The 15292-nt window shown below is 53.2% G+C and overlaps 1 protein-coding gene across 4 annotated transcripts in view; it reads right to left on the bottom strand.

The window, feature by feature from the left end:
* AXIN2 (axin 2) overlaps positions 1–15292 on the bottom strand; it is a 51084-nt gene that overhangs the window by 17117 nt on the left and 18675 nt on the right. For 2 of the 4 annotated variants that reach the window (XM_054573073.1, XM_054573076.1), the window contains exons 1-3: positions 10789–11111; positions 8603–9542; positions 534–674 (exon numbers count right to left, since the gene is read on the bottom strand). In XM_054573073.1, coding sequence (XP_054429048.1) covers positions 534–674; positions 8603–9420 — 959 coding nt within the window. In that variant the 5' untranslated portion in view covers positions 9421–9542; positions 10789–11111. Of the gene's footprint in view, positions 1–533; positions 675–8602; positions 9543–10788; positions 11112–11625; positions 11731–15292 lie in introns of those variants that run through there. The other 2 variants (XM_054573074.1, XM_054573075.1) reach the window with 2 other exon arrangements.

Genomic DNA, 15292 nt, shown 5'->3' with positions numbered 1-15292 from the left:
ACCAAGACTTACTAACGGAGCAATGGCCATTTGAACACATTTATGAGGGGATATTACACACAAGCGCCCTTTTTGGAAGCTCTGGCTTGCTGACTCCCACCTCCGCTGCCTTTTCCTTCAAGAACAACAAACACCTAAATGCACACTCTTCTGATGCCACCCTGTCCCCCACCTGCTGGTTCTGCAGATGGGACACCTCCTAGCTTTCAAGACCAATCAAGCACTTCTGCCCACAGGCAAGGCAGGCAAAATGACAACCAGAAAATGTGTTGTTAAACTCAAGGAACTCCCACATATTCATCTTAACCTTTCACATTCCTTTAGTCTTCCTCTGTTAAGGTACCACCCAACTTTCCCTTCAAGACTCTAAGCTTAGCGCTACCCCACCTACTGTATCTCCCTCCTCAACCCCCAGATACATGTCTACAGGTGGGATTTGTAAGGCCAGGTGAGGATGGCTGAGGACTCTGCCCAGCTGGCCCGGTGGGTCACCATGCCAACCATGCACATGACGGGGATACCAGAATACTTACACGCTACTGTCCGTCATGGACATGGAGTCATCAGTCAGTGCGTCACTGGATATCTCACTATCGTTGGCACTGGTGGCCGGTGCAAAGACGTAGCCAGAACCTATGTGGTATGGATTAACCGGATCGCTCCTCTTGAAGGGCCTGCAGGAGAAGCACAACAGCGGTGCATCGCTGATGCTCGGCAGACATCCAGGTAGCCAGGTGACCCTGGGACAACCAAGTGCACAATCCCAGTATCTGTTCAATGCCAACCTGCTACCCATGGCCAGGTGCTCTCTGGGCAGAAAGCTGGGGCCTGTTGAGCCACCGATTCTCCCTGGGGAAAAAGCAGGCTGGGTTCCTCTGGGAAACAAAAAAAGGTTTCCCAGGAGACGGAGGAGCCCAGAGGCAGCCCAGGGGACCCTACAAAGTTCTAAATACACCCCCACACAGGGGAAGGACCGAGACTCTACTCTTGGAGGGGAAGCTATAGAATGACAGAGGAGACTAAGTCAGTGGACACCAAGTATCTTTCCCATCCCGGCCCCCTTTCCAAGCTGACACCAGAGGAGGACAGTGCCTGGGCCCTAAGATATCTTAAGCTTCCAAGAGAGCTGTTGGTGTAGTTCCGAGATGCAAACACCTGGGGGCCTGGCACAGCCTTCGCATTTCAGCCCTGGGCCCAGGGAGCTGGACGAATGGGACAGGGAAGTGCAAGACAACATTCAGGACTTGTACCCCACCCTGAGCCCGGCCTGTGTGTGCCCTGCCTCCACCCAGCCCTCACTCTACCAGGCTGAGAGTCAGCGGGATTAAAATGAGCAGCACAGCTGTTTCAAAGGAAGGTCCAGGCCCCTCCTCTGGGGTCTCCCCTTTTGTTTCAGTGGCCTCTGCTGCCCCATTTTGCCCTCTTGATCTCCCGGAACAACCAGTGTGCCTGTCCCCTGCTGGGCCGCATTCCTCTTGTGTCACCAGCTAGAGTCTTAAGTGGGGAAGGAGGAAGGAGCCACCATGGTCTTGGGGCTGCAGAAGGGCCTGTGAAGGCTGACGTTGTGGGCAACCCCGTTTATACAGACTGGCACACTCCACGGGGCTACCAAGCCTGCACCAACAGCAAAGAAGCCAACTGGAGGGGAACGGAATGGCTCAGAGCAAAGAACCGACTATTGGGCCACTGCAGCTGGCCTATAAAGATGGCCGCGGGTGGGCAGATGAAAGGGACCCGTGAAAGGTCAAAGCAGTCTTAGGCTTGTGTTCAATGAGCTCCTACTCGCCTACTATGCATTTGGCACTGCAATGGGCTGTGGGTGTGCCCAGCCCCAGCCTCTGGTTGTCTGGCATCCACGGCCTGAAACGGGTGTGTCACCATAAACAGGGGTAGAAGGGGCACCATGAGGGAGGCAGACACAGTGATATTACAGGCCCACAAAGAAGGGCCTGCCTGTACACACATCATCTCATTTAGTCCTCACAGCCAGCTGGGGGAGGAGGAGCCCCCTGTGGCCACTTTACCGTGGTGGTCCTTTGGCGATCCCACCCACACAGCGGCCTGGCCCGGATTGCAGAGGTAGTACGAGTGGGCATGGATCGATTTGTTTGGCTGTCTCAATCTCTCTTTTTGCTTCCTAATACAAAGACTAGCCTCGACATTTAAAAAGTTCCGGAATAGAAGGCAGAATGAGTGACCTTGTAGAGGTAATCCTGGAAAGAGCTAACAACGGAGAGGATGTTTCCTGATGGACGGCCAAAGATGGCTCCCTGGGGAAGATGGGAGCACAGCGAACCCTGAGGGGTGAGCAGGAATTCGAGAAGATGCCACCCAGGATGGGGAAGGGAAGGCAGTTCCAAGTCCTTCCCAGAGTGGGGAGGAAGGGGGTGGAACTAGCTGGGTCAGGAAGAGGCAGGGCAGGGCCTAAGGTCTTCCCAGCAGCACAGGTGATCCAGAGGCTGCGCACCAGGCTGGACCAGAGGAGGGCTATGGGCGGCCAGGCAGCTGGGGCCACAATTCGGTATGAAAGCAGAAAACAGGGGGCAGGTGCAAGACGGAACTGAATGAGAGGGAAAAGGAGGACGTGAGTGTCAGTACCTGTCTTTAAGGAGCTTGCACTCTTGTAGATGAAGTGGCAAGACAAACAATAGAAGCTCTACCCAGGGTCATAACATTTCAGAGTCAGAGTGAATTTTAGAAATGATCTAACCCAACACCCTCCTTTAGAAATGTTGATAAAACCCAAGCACTACCATTGGTTGAGCGCTTATTATGTGTGGGGTCTTTGTTGGTGCCGCTGATGTACACAGCAGCTGATGTACAAAACACACAGTAGGTGCTCAATGAACATCTGCTGCCTCATCATCTTTCATCCTCACAACCATCCATGGAGGTCGTGGAGCCCCAGGCAGGGCCCAAAAGCCTGCTGGGAGGCCACCAGCCTGGAGACTTGGCCACATGGAACCCATATCTGGACTCCTTGAGGAGCTTGGTTGACAGGGACCTTGATTAAGTCTACTGACCTAGACTGGAACATTAAGTGAGATCTTAGAAATGTTACGTAGATGTTATGTAGTGCAAATGAGGAGCATGGCACTTGAACCTATCAAATACCTTGGACTGAGTGACCTTGAACTGTCACTCAGATGCTCTGACCCTGTTCTTGTATCTGTAAAGGGCAAGAAGTCTCACTACCTCCCAGGATTTTTTATGACAATTAAATGAGGATAGTAAGATCTATGCCTTAGAACTAGACCCCATGTCCCCAATCTGGGATTCCCAGGCACCAGATTAGTGCCTGGGATTAGTGACAGCAAAGGAAAGGCAGCTGGTTTTTCTGGAAAAAAAAGAAGGGATGTAAAAACAGTCTCCTAGTTGATAAGGGAACTCAAAAAGAAGAATGGTTCTGTTTGGCATCCAAGGCAGAACAAGAGGAAATGGCCTTTATAAATCAGAAAAAGAAAAGCACTTCATAATGGTCCAAGTGGACCAATGGAGTGGATGTGGGCAGGTTATGGAATTGCCTATGTCTTTAAAATAGCCCAGAGTTCCTAGCTCTCTGGGGTGCTTGGATGGGGGATGGGGGGATGGGGGGGATGGGGGGTGGGGGGTGGAGGGTGGAGGGCGGCTAAAGCAAGAGGGACAAGATAACTTCAAGACCCTTCCCTGTCTTCAAGAACAAAGTAATAAGTTTTGAAATCCCTTGATCGGGAACAGAAATCAAGAGCCAGGGAGCTGGTGCTGGCTATGCTCCCAGTCAGCTGGGGGAGCAAGGCAAGTCACAGCCCCTGTGGACCTGGGGTATCCACCTGCAACATGCACAGTTCAGACGTGGCCACCTGTCCGGAGTTCTCACATCCTCTGCAAGGCCCAACAAGGGTGCTGTAATTCGGGGGAAGTCACAGTTTGTTGGCAAAAAAAGCAACCGCCAACAAAAAAGAAGAGCTCCTGTAGCTCTTTTTTCTTCTGTGGTATTTGTCATGACTTACAATTACACAGAGGTGGTTATGTCCACGTTGAATGCCTGCCTTGTGCAGGTAGACTGTAAGCTCCATGAGGGCAAGGACCAGATCTGTCTTCTTCCCATGTGTCTCTCCAATGCTGAACCTACGTTTGTGACATGGGGTAGAAGTTCTAGACTTTGTTAAACCTCCTTAAAAGACCTAGGACCATTTGATGGCTTGCTGAAAAGTTGTTTTTAATCCAAAGGCATAGTACAAGATCAAAACAGCCTCAAATAGCATTCAAACACTCTGTCCATCACTTCAGTGTTGCTATCTTTGTGGTATTAACGCATCAACAATGTCCCAAATGTAAGGGTTATAATTCAATCTCTACAGGGAGAAAATGACTCCATAGACATTCCTTCTCCTCCCGCCCCAAACAAAAAAGGCACCTAACTCAAATCCCGGGTGTGCTCACAGCTTTGCACTCCTTGAACACATGGATCCTAAAATAAACTCGTCTCCCTTCGCCTCCAAAATAGAGGGCTACTGTGTGACCAATCATTAAAAACGGAATATACTGCTCTGAGTTCTGTTGACTGCCATAAAGTATTTGGATTTCCCTACAATCATAATAAGATGAGGCACAGGATTGAGGCAGGGTTGTTGGGGAAGACAAACTCAATTTTTAAGAGCCCCAAACTTTGTCAAAAATCACCACATAATTTTTAAAAAATGGATTAGAGCTGTTTTCTTGTGATTACTTAAAAAAAAAAAAAAAAAAAGGAAAGAAACTAGACCATGCTGCGGTAATTGTACCCAGATGCTTTGATTATTTCTTCAGGGCTGTTGTGCTCCCAGCTGCTGGCAGGATTTTAAATTCCTAGGGAGAGTAGAGGCCTATGGTACACATTTTGCACTGGGCGGACCAACTGTGCAACTTCAATGTGCAAAGAGCTTTCGGCTGGCAGGTAGCAGAGGTTCCTGGGACCTTATTTGTTGGGGAAATATTTGCTGCTTCCCTTACTCACCCTTGAGCCTACTCCTATCTCTTATCTCCAGGAGATGCTGTGGCTCCTGCCCCTTCCCCATGCACTGGGGCAAAGCCCCCTACAGAGAGGGCAACAGAGCTGACCTTTGGGGCCTCCTTCTGAGTCCCCCCTGGAAACAATGAGACTTAAAAAGCATTTGCTCCTAAGGCTGTGTGTTTAGGACTTTCCAAAAGCCCTCTGACAATTTACTCCCAAAGTCACTGTCCGAAAGGTAACACTGACTTCAGCATGCGTTTTCTGAGGCAGGATCAAGGGGCATTCGGTGAGGGCCGGGCACTCCGAGAGCACTGGCCAACTGAGAAAACAGGCGGACTTTTACAAGTGGATCTCAGCAAACTGCCTTCCTCAGAGCTTCCATCCTCTAACTGTGGCCTGCTGCTTCCAGCATATCTTTCCTATGGCATCATTCTCTTTGATAATTGAAGCCAAGCTTGATTCCAATGGCTTCGCACAAAAAACGGGCCTCATCAGCGAGTTCTTTCAGAGAACAGGAGGCACTTGGAGCCAGCAGAGGGCCATCTGCTGGGCCCGACTTATTTTAAGTGAGGCCAGAGCAGAGGGTCCAATGAGAGACAGATGAGACCGCCTTGGGCCAGCGCAGAAAGGGAAGGACACAGGGAGTGCTCTGTTCGCCCCACACTGTCTTCTCCTTCCCAAAATAAATGCTGGGCCAAGCTCCTCGCCCACAGCCCCCTTCACTCACACCTCACTGCTCTGTGTGTGTGTGTTTGTGTGCTGGGGTTTTTACACGTGCTTCTACCAACAGGTCACTCCTGCTCTAGGTTATTTATAGAGACCATCAAAAGCCCAGGCCTCCCACTCAACCACTCGCAAACCAGAGTCCTTCCCTCTGAGGATAATTCCTGCTCTTCCGTTCCAACTATTTATATTAAACCTGACACCAAATCAGTAAGGACACAAACAAGTCATTAAAGATGAGGCTCCTTTGAGTGCCCAGGGTAAACACAGGGCTTGGAAGACGCCAGTGCTCTGGGCTGTGTCTCAACAGCTGATGAAGGGAGACCCTCAGCAGGGCTCACTTTTTCTTCTGTTCCATTCATTTTACCAACTTAATAAGAGCCCATTCCATATGTCAGGCACCTTACTTGATAAATGAGAGTATTAGGAAAAGGTGGGGCACTTAAAGAACTAGAGAGGATCCCTACATCCCAAGAACTAGCTGGAAAAACAGACGAGTTCAACAAAAAGAAAAAGATGAGACATGAGACTTTACAATAAATATGGGCTAGAACCGAAGAGTCACTCTTTGAAAGTGATATCTTAACCTGGTTGCCCTTTACACATACCCAATGGTTAGCATTATTAGATTATGCTAATTATAATGCTTTACATCTGTTCAAAACAGTTCCCTCTGCAAAGGGCCTTCATGTTTATTATTTTGATCTTAATAGCTATCCATGATTTAAGCAGAAAGGCTGGTGCCCACTCATTTTACAGGTGGCACATGGGGCTCAGAAAGGCTTAAACCAGGTGGTAGTAGGTGGTGGACAGGACTGGAAGGCAGGCCGTTAAAGAATTTAGGACACCTCCCAATACACTGCCATCCATTTGAATATCCTGCATGTTAAAATGAAATTTGGATATGGCTTAAATTCTCTTTGGCAATGCCCAGCTAAGATGTCTGGGTTTCATGAAGTTCTGGTAAAACGTTTCATTTCAACCTAACAGTGGGAGAAGGCACACATGAACATAGTACGGAAATTCAAGAGGCGGATGAAAAGGTACCATCTATATATCAATGATACCCAGAGTTCGCAACCAAGTAAAACACTGGAAACACCAACGGTCTTTGGCCTCAGCCTCCAGGATCAAAAAGCTTCACAAGAGTAACCTCTCCAAAGCTTAATCCTGGTTCTACCCTAGCTGAGGCCTTTGGAGGTGGGAAGAGCCCCTCAAGGCTGGGTCTAAAGCCCATCCATGAAGGGGAGGGGCCACAGCACAATCCTGCCCTCCTGCGCTTTCTTACTGTTGGCATCCAAAACCAGAGGGTGCTATTTACAAAGATGACACTCTGGGTCCTGATACAGAAGCCCCACCGTTAGAAGGCCCCAAGGGAAGCAGCAGCTTTACCACAGGCGTTAAGTAGTCTCAGCTACCGCTGCCAAACGGGAGAGCAATGAGGCCAACAGCGTTTACTCTAATGTTCGCATGATGGAATGGGGCAGAAGCAGCGGGTGCCCCGTGACTGCCCAGTCAGAGGCCAGATCCAGTATCTTCATCAAAAACAACATGAAACCATAAGCGTCAAGATGCCGAAACAACTCCTTCAGGTGATCCTATGCTTCCTTGCAAAAGCCAATCGGTTCCAGTTAGGTGTATACCAGTTGTCTGTGAACCGCTCCTGAGAATATAAGAGCGCCCCCTGGTGGTTGGAGAACAAGCCCTTCCCTTCCTGGGAAGAGTCCCAGCCATCCCCTCGAAGATTCAGACCTGGCGGCCCTGGCCCTGGCCCTGGCCCTGGCCCTGGCCCTCCCTCCTCCTGCTCCTGAACACCGGAGGCCCTCCCCTGCAGACAAGGTGCAACCTCCAAGGAGGCAGCCCGGGTCTTTTAACACACAGAGAAATATACCAGGGCTAGCAAGATAAGCCATTGAGATAGCAATCAAGCGCCCACCTCCTTCCCTGGCAGGCTGTGGGCAACAACCTAGAGTTAAGAGACTCATTCTCTTTTTCAATATTCAAAAGGAGAGAAAGGGAGAGAAAGAGGAAAATTCATGTTCACGGGAGGTCTGAAGTTGCCTCCAAAGGTCACGAATCTTAAGACTTGGCCATTCTGTAAAGGGCTGTTTGTCTCTGAAGCCTCAGAAAGAGAAAGCACTCCAGGGCCCCTCTTCTCTGGCCAAGACCTCTGCTTCTTCAGCACAAAGTAACAAAATAATCAACTGAGGTCTACCCCTGAGGCTGCAAACAGGTAAAACCTAGATTCATATACCAGCAGACTCTAGAGCTAAGGGTCCTTTATTTGGAAAAGTCCCAGGGCCTTCCCTGTAAATAAGGAGGGTGTCTTACTGGGTAAATAGCTAATTCTACAGAGACCCACAAGGCCCAATTGCTGGCTCTTATCTTCACATAAAAGTTCAAAAGATCCCACTTACCCCCACATCCAATGGGTACACACTTTATTTCCTGTGTCTCCACCACAACCCAGCTGCCTCCTTAGCCACATTAATTCCACTCTCTACTGATTAGTGGTGAATGACCCCTTCCAGAACCGGTGCTTACTGTATTTGGTGACTCAGCGGGATCAAAAGCTGCTGTTCTCTCTCCCCTCTCTCTCTTTCTCAACCCTTTGGAAGACTGGCCCAGAAGACTAAGTAACCTGCCTTAATGAATACTGCTAGCCCGTGTTTGAATTTAGCACTGCAAGACTTCAGGCATTTAGATATGTGTGTAACACTCCCACCCCCACCCCGTTAAACAACAAAAAGCAAGATCAAAGTGTTTACGGCCAGTGGTCCTGGCTCTCAACAGACCTTTGTCAGCTTCTGCAGCACATCCACCCACCCACCCACCCTACTGTAACTCAAAACATTCACAAAGTCTGCATCATCCACCACCCACCCCTACACCCCCAGCCACTCTTACCTGTATCCATTTTCAACAGTTTCCGTCGACCTCACATTCGCTGTAGCCCTCAGAGTTTTACTGGACAAGCCAACCACAGTGGGTGAAAGTTTGCACTTGAAGTCAGCACAAGTCCACTCCTCTTCTTCATTCAAGGTGGGGAGATAGCCACACACGACCTTTAGGCTCCCTAGTCCCCCATTAGTCATGTAAGCAGTGTTTTCTCCCCCACTCCTCACATATTCGAGGTATATATCAGAAGTCAAAAACATCTGGTAGGCATTTTCCTCCATCACCGACTGGATCTCAGTCTGTGCCTGGTCAAACATGATGGAATCAATCTGTTGCTTCTTGATGCCATCTCTTATGTAGGTCTTGGTGGCAGGTTTCAGTTGCTTGGAGACAATGCTGTTGTTCTCAATGTACCTTTTGTAGATTGCTTTGGCGACTCGCAAAGTTTTGGTATCCTTCAGGTTCATCTGCCTGAATCCGTTGCAGGCAAACCAGAAGTCTAAAGTATCCACGCATTTCTCCCTCTCCAGGAAAGTCCGGAAGAGATAAGCACCATCTTGATCGCCCAACAAGGAGTGCAAGGACTTGGTCCACCTGGTCAGAGGGGAATCAGGAGATGCCCGTCCCTCAGGCTCCCCCAACCCATCCTCATTCCGCCTGGTGTTGGAGGAGACAGGCATGGGTTTTGTGACCTGGCCCTTTCCAACCCCAGCCTGGCAAGGTGGGGTCTCCCCTTCTTCTCCCGGAACCGGGGGCCGGGGGGCATCCTCTCGGAAGCTGCTGCTGGGGTCTGGCAGGCGAGTCACCAACACAGCACTGCTACTCATGGTGAGCGAGTTCTTCTCACTGAGTTTGGGAATTTTTTTCTGCTTCCAGTTCCTCTCAGCAATCAGCGTGGTCTCTCTTACTCTCTCAAGTCAGCAGGGGCTCGCTCATCTGAGCCTCCTTTCTGGAAAGAAAAGGAAGGGGGGAGGTAGAGAGAGAAAAGGGTATTGATCTAATCAAAACCAGATCTACCCAACATCAAAGCAAGAAAGTAAACAGGCTTTTCAACTCCTCGAATTCAAATCAAGCAACCCAGCTATCTGCGAGGTGCTCATCTAAGGTATCAGACGCTTTTTCAAAGGCGAAATCTGAGCTCCCTGCACACTTGCGGGGGTGGGGGCAGAGGAGGGGGTTAGTTGAGGAAGGGGCGGAGAAGGTGAGAAGGGAGGTGGGGGCAAAGAAGGGGCATGCGAGGTGTGAGACACAACCTTCCAAAAACCCATTCGCCCGGGAGCACACAGGGCAGCCAAGCCCGCGCCTCCCAGCTCCGCTCCCTCCTCCCTCTACCCGCCCCCCGCCCCCCCAGCATCGACTCCAAACACACGCACTCGGAGCCGCAGGGCTGTGTGCAGGTGAAACCAATTTCGGTAAATTTCCCCACTCGGCTCTCCTCATAGATAACTCGAGCTCCAAACGTGCCCTTCCCCGGCATCTGGTTCCCATTCCCCCCACCCACCCCTCCCCTCTGCGCTCCCCCTTCCTACTCCTTAAAAATTCAGATCTTCGACCGAGAAAGAGGCCCGCCCAGCACGGGGCGGAATGGGCTCCCGGACTCCTAGCTGGAAAACGACCCCCCACCCCCGAGCTGTAAACGTTCCTGCGCCCCCGCCTCCTGCCTCTTGGCGGGAGTAAGACTCAGTCTACACCTCTGTCTTCCCCGCTCCCCTAAACCAAAAATCAACTCACTCAGACAACAACTTTGATCTTCAAACTTTGCGAGAGAGCAGAGAAGCCGCGGGACGCAACACCCATCTCCCCCCTCCCCAAGCCACCTCCCGGAGCCGCGAACCCTACAAAACCGGATCAGAAACCGTCTCACGCTACCACTGCCTATGCCAAGAATCCCGAACTCTACTGACCTCGATCAAGCCTGTCTCTTCTTTTCAAAAGAAAAGTCTAACCAATAAACAAGCCGCTTTCCCCAGCACGGGTAGGATCAAGCTAAGAAGGGCACGGGGCCGGAGGACTAGGCGGGAGGGAGAACGGGGCACGACCCCGAACGCGGGGCCGAAACTTCGGCCCAGGGGTGGGTGCGTGCGGTCCCCGCCCGGGGCCTCAGGCCGCCAAGCTGGGCAACTGCGGGCAGAGTGGCGGGGCCGGCGGTAGCGTCGCGTTACCCCAGCGGAGGAGGGATGGAGCGGCCCCGTTACCTGGAAGACGAAGGCGTCCCGAGGTTCTCATCTCCGCCGAGCCCCCCGGCCCGCCCCCCGGCCCGAATCCAACCGAACGCGTCCAGAGCCGTGGAGCGCGGAGCCGAAGCCCCGGGAAGCGCTCGCAACACCCCGACCCCAACGCGGGTCGGTCCCCGGCGCCGCCGCTCGCAGAAGCGCCCGCAGAAAAAGCACGAAAAGCAGCAGCCTGATCCAGAAATGGCGACGCGCGGAGTCTCTCCCTCTCCGCAAAAGGGGCCGGAGCGGCCGGGGGCGCAGGGCCCGGGCGGGGAGGAGGGACGCAGGGAACGCGGGCGCCCCGGGCTCGGGCCGCTTCAGCTCGCAGACTGAGCCTCGGCCAGCGCTCGGGGCCCCTAAGCGCGGACCAGTGGTAGGGAGGGGAGAGGGGAGAGAGGCGGGAGAAGAGGAGGGGGGGGCGGGGGGAAAGGCGGAGGGAGGAGGCGGAGGGGAGGGCAAGTGGGGGGCGCCGCCACCCTTTCATCCCACCTCCCAAAGCCGTGCACACTCACAACCCGACTCACATCCCATAACTACAACAACGATGCGCTCCTCCGGGGGGCATCCCGCCCCCGCCGCAGCCGCCACTTGCAGAAGTCTCTCCCTTAGGGCCCCCGCCACCCTACTGGGGAGGGGGCTCATGCGCAGGGCCCTTGGGGCAGCCGGGCCAAGCCCCCAGGAGGGCCGGGCGCCCGGCCCGCCGCTCTCCAATGCGGCCGCCCGGAGCGCGCCCCGAAATAGCCGGCCTGCCAACTTCAAAGGGCCGCCCGGCACATCAAAGCGCACGGGCCGCCCTGCCGCCCCTGCCTTCGCACTCACCATAAATCGGCGCGCGCGCTCCACGGCGAGACCTCGCAGGCGCCCCGGGCAGGGCCCCGGCCCCAGCCCCCGGATCGGCTCGCAACAGCCCCGGGCCCCCCCGGGCCGGTCCCGGCGTCGGGGAACATGGGGAGTCGCGCGGCAGGGGAAGGGAGTGTGGGGAAACAATCCGGGATTAGAGCGAGATCCACCAGCGAGGGAGGGGAAGCGGCGCTCCCCGCCGCCCCTTTTATGCAAAAGATCGGAGTGGGCCTCCGCCCCCGCCGCGGCCGCCCCCGGCCCCTGCGGCCCCCGCCCGGCCCGGCTTTCAACACAGGTCCTGTTTCCAGCAGTCACTCCGCGCACCAAATGTCCTCCGGGCGCTTCCAACAAAAACTGCGCTGTGGATTTAACTGTGCACTTCAAAGGCGCGAGCCGAGCGCACGGTCCTGAAAGGGAGGTACGCGCCGGCCGCGCCCCGGGCCACCCCCGGTGCCCCACCGCCCCTCCTGGGGGCCGTCCGGCGGCTCGCACTACCTCTCCCGAGCCGGTCTCCGTAGGGCCGGACCCCCTCCTTTCCCCGGCGCCCGGAATGCGGCTTGGAGTGACCTCGCCCCCTGTCCCAGGGGGGCTTTCTTTGAATCAGCTCTGCAGGATCCGCGCCTGAATCTCTACCTTTTACAGCAGGGATTTCGGCCGGAGACACAGGCTCCTCGGACGCCGGGCAGTCACGAAAACCATTGCTATGAGGGGTTATTTTTATTTCCAAGCTTTCGGGTTGTTACTGAGTTGCCAGGACCTTATCAAAGCGCAGCGGGCTCCAGCCGACTCCCCCGGGCCCGGCTTGGGGAGCCAGTGATCCCGCCGCGCCAATCACAGCTGCTCTCGGCCGGCCCGCGCCGCCCGCCTTAAAGCGACAGCGCCGGACGCCCGCCGAGGCCGGGCCGGGCCCGCCCCTGCCGCACGCTTAGCTCCCGCGGTAACCCTTCCCTAGCCCTCCTTCGCCCCCTGCCAGGCCCCCCCCCCGCCCCCCGCCTCGCCCCAGGGGCGTTCTTAGCCTGAGTTCTGATTCTGTCTTTCAAGTTTTCTGGCCTCTTTGCTCCAGCTCCCCGCCCCCCGCCGCCCCCGCTCCTGCCTTCATCCTCCCCAGCTCTGGAAAGCAACAGTTTATTGTAGCATTCTGGCCAACGCAAGAACTGCAAGCAAGCAGATTTCTTTTTTTTCTATCATCAAACACTTTTGCACTTCTATTCAAGTTTTCCTAGGAGTGTGGGCTAGGAAGATCTTGTAAGGACATCTTGTGATCGACTGGCCAAATGTCAGTTGCTAAGTCAGAGCTAATGCGGGTCTGGACTTAGAAGGCATGTGCATGCTTGTGCACGCATGTATCTGAGTGTGAATTAAGCCCACAGTGCATGCTTTTGTGGATGTGTGAATAGGGGTGTGAATCTGCCAGCACAGGCCTGAGTGCTTAAGATGGGATCTGACACCTTGTTAGGAAGCATGCCTCAATTCACATAAGATTTACCCCCAACTTCCCAACCTGGCCATCAGAACCCTCTTTGTGCACACATCCACCATCCTTCTGTAACATCGCATACCCAACACTCTCTTGCAAGCATCCCCCATCCTCCCATATGTTACATATTAAACAGACATGGAATGTCTTTTCCCCTTCCACCCACAGTTTTAATGTATTGAAAACTCCTCACCCCACTGTCACCTTTGAATTCCTGTCCACATTCCCCCAATGTTTACGAGGCGAACCTCACTTAATGTAACGAGAAATGTCACACAGAACATTATTCATCTACTCATCATTGTTACAGAATGAGCCATCATACGACAAGCTAATAATTAACTTTTTCTCTTCCTAAGAAACAATGGTGTAAACCAAGTTTGTTCAAGAAATGAAAGGAAGAGCCAAGCACCATTGGAGCTGTGTGAGGCTTTGGCTCTCCAACTCTACTCACTTTTCCTTTATTTATTTTCTTGTTGAACTTAAAGGATGACAAACCCTTTCCAATGCGAAGGTATCGCTGACCTGTCATTAGGCCTTCAGAACTTTGAAACATGCAAGAAGAATAGGACAAAAGAAGCTGCACCTTCCATGCTGTGCTGGAGAAGGGCAAGCAGCAGAGTCCCGGCCCTGAACCCCCACGCCCAGCCCATGGGATAGTGACAAGGGACTAGCGTCCTTGTCAGCGCCTGGGTGCCAAGGCGGGCAGCATCTCCCTCTCTGACACCTGCCTGTACGTGATGTGCCAGGTGGCACTGTGGGTTCACCTCCCCAGGTGGCCAGGCTGGGGTAAAACCAGCAGTCCGGGCTGTGATAGACAGCCACCTCGGGGCAAACTGGGAAGACCAGTGAACCAGTGAGCGTGTGGCTGGATGACTCATCTTTGCCTCAGGACACTGCAGGATGTGAGGACACTGGAAGCCAGTCCACTTCAGGTCTGCTTGATCTCAGAGCCTGGCCATCCACAATGCTGGAATGTGGGACCCATGGCCAAGGGCACGCCCACCCCCTTCAGCCACCTCAGGAGGGCCAGAAGCAAAGCTGTCCCTGGGTTCCGGGGAGTCTCCGGGCCATAGAGGGTGTTATTACAGGAATAAAAAGTGTATACAGAAGGGGATGGATTGCCATAGAAGCGTCTATAATATAAACAGCAGCAGCGAGTGTGTGTGTATGTGCATACACAGAGACATGTTGGGGGAGGGGAGATCAAAAAAATCAAAACATCCGAAATCAAAATAAACAATGATCAGAAAGAGGAGGCTTTAAAAAAGGAAGTGGAAACTTGGTCTCCATGGGTGGTTTTCTCTCTCTCCCAGCTGTCCCCGCTGACCCTTCACCGCCCCCAGCAGCCCTAATCATCACAGACTCAGCTCCCCTCATCATCCCCGGGGCGGCAGCAGGGACAGGAGATGAGGATTCAGGAGCAAGGCCTAGCTGGGGTTAGATCTTCTCACTAACGACCCCTCTGAGAGCCTGTTTTCCAGAGCAGGTGCTGCTAACCTTGGGCCAACGACTCCCCCTCCATCTAACTCCCCACAACCGTTTTACACCTGGTGGTACATTGCCCATCCAGCAGGAGGCTGGGCCAAGGGCTGAGAAGCCAGGATCCCTCCAGAGCCTTCAGGTCTTTGACTACTTGTTGATAATATTTCTGGAGGAGAATCCAAAGTCCTCTGCTTATACCGAGCCCCTTTCTCAAGATAGCAGTTTTCCATTTTCTCCTTCTCCCTGGCAGCAGGGATATCATGTGACTTGTAATCCTGCACGGTTGCCTGGAAACTGGAAAGCAAGGTGATGGATTTCTGCACATGCTCATGCTCCCCCTCCTTTAAAGAAAAACCCTACAGAGGATAAACAGCCCACTTTGCCTAAGTGCAGACAAGTTTAATAAAGCGGAGGGTAATTCTTTTCTGGAAGTATGTACAAGGCTGAAACCCTAGAATCCCAGAAAACAAGGACTCAGTGCTCCCTGAGAGGCATCTGGCCAGATCTCCAACCTTTTGCCAGCCCCACAAGTACCCCTCTAGAGGGGAAGTCACACCAGCTGCGACCTCAGAGGTGCTCAGACCCAGGACACTGCTCACTAAGACTCAGTGACTTTGTATTTCATTTCTTTGGAAAAGTGCCACTTTAAACAATACACCTTTGTTTTGAGGGGGAGATGGAGAG

Source organism: Pteronotus mesoamericanus, unplaced genomic scaffold (genome assembly GCF_021234165.1).
Source record: "Pteronotus mesoamericanus isolate MK-2021 breed Mesoamerican mustached bat unplaced genomic scaffold, CSHL_Meso_final contig_246, whole genome shotgun sequence".
Taxonomy (NCBI): domain Eukaryota; kingdom Metazoa; phylum Chordata; class Mammalia; order Chiroptera; family Mormoopidae; genus Pteronotus; species Pteronotus mesoamericanus.
This window is presented reverse-complemented; position numbering and strand designations above follow the sequence as displayed.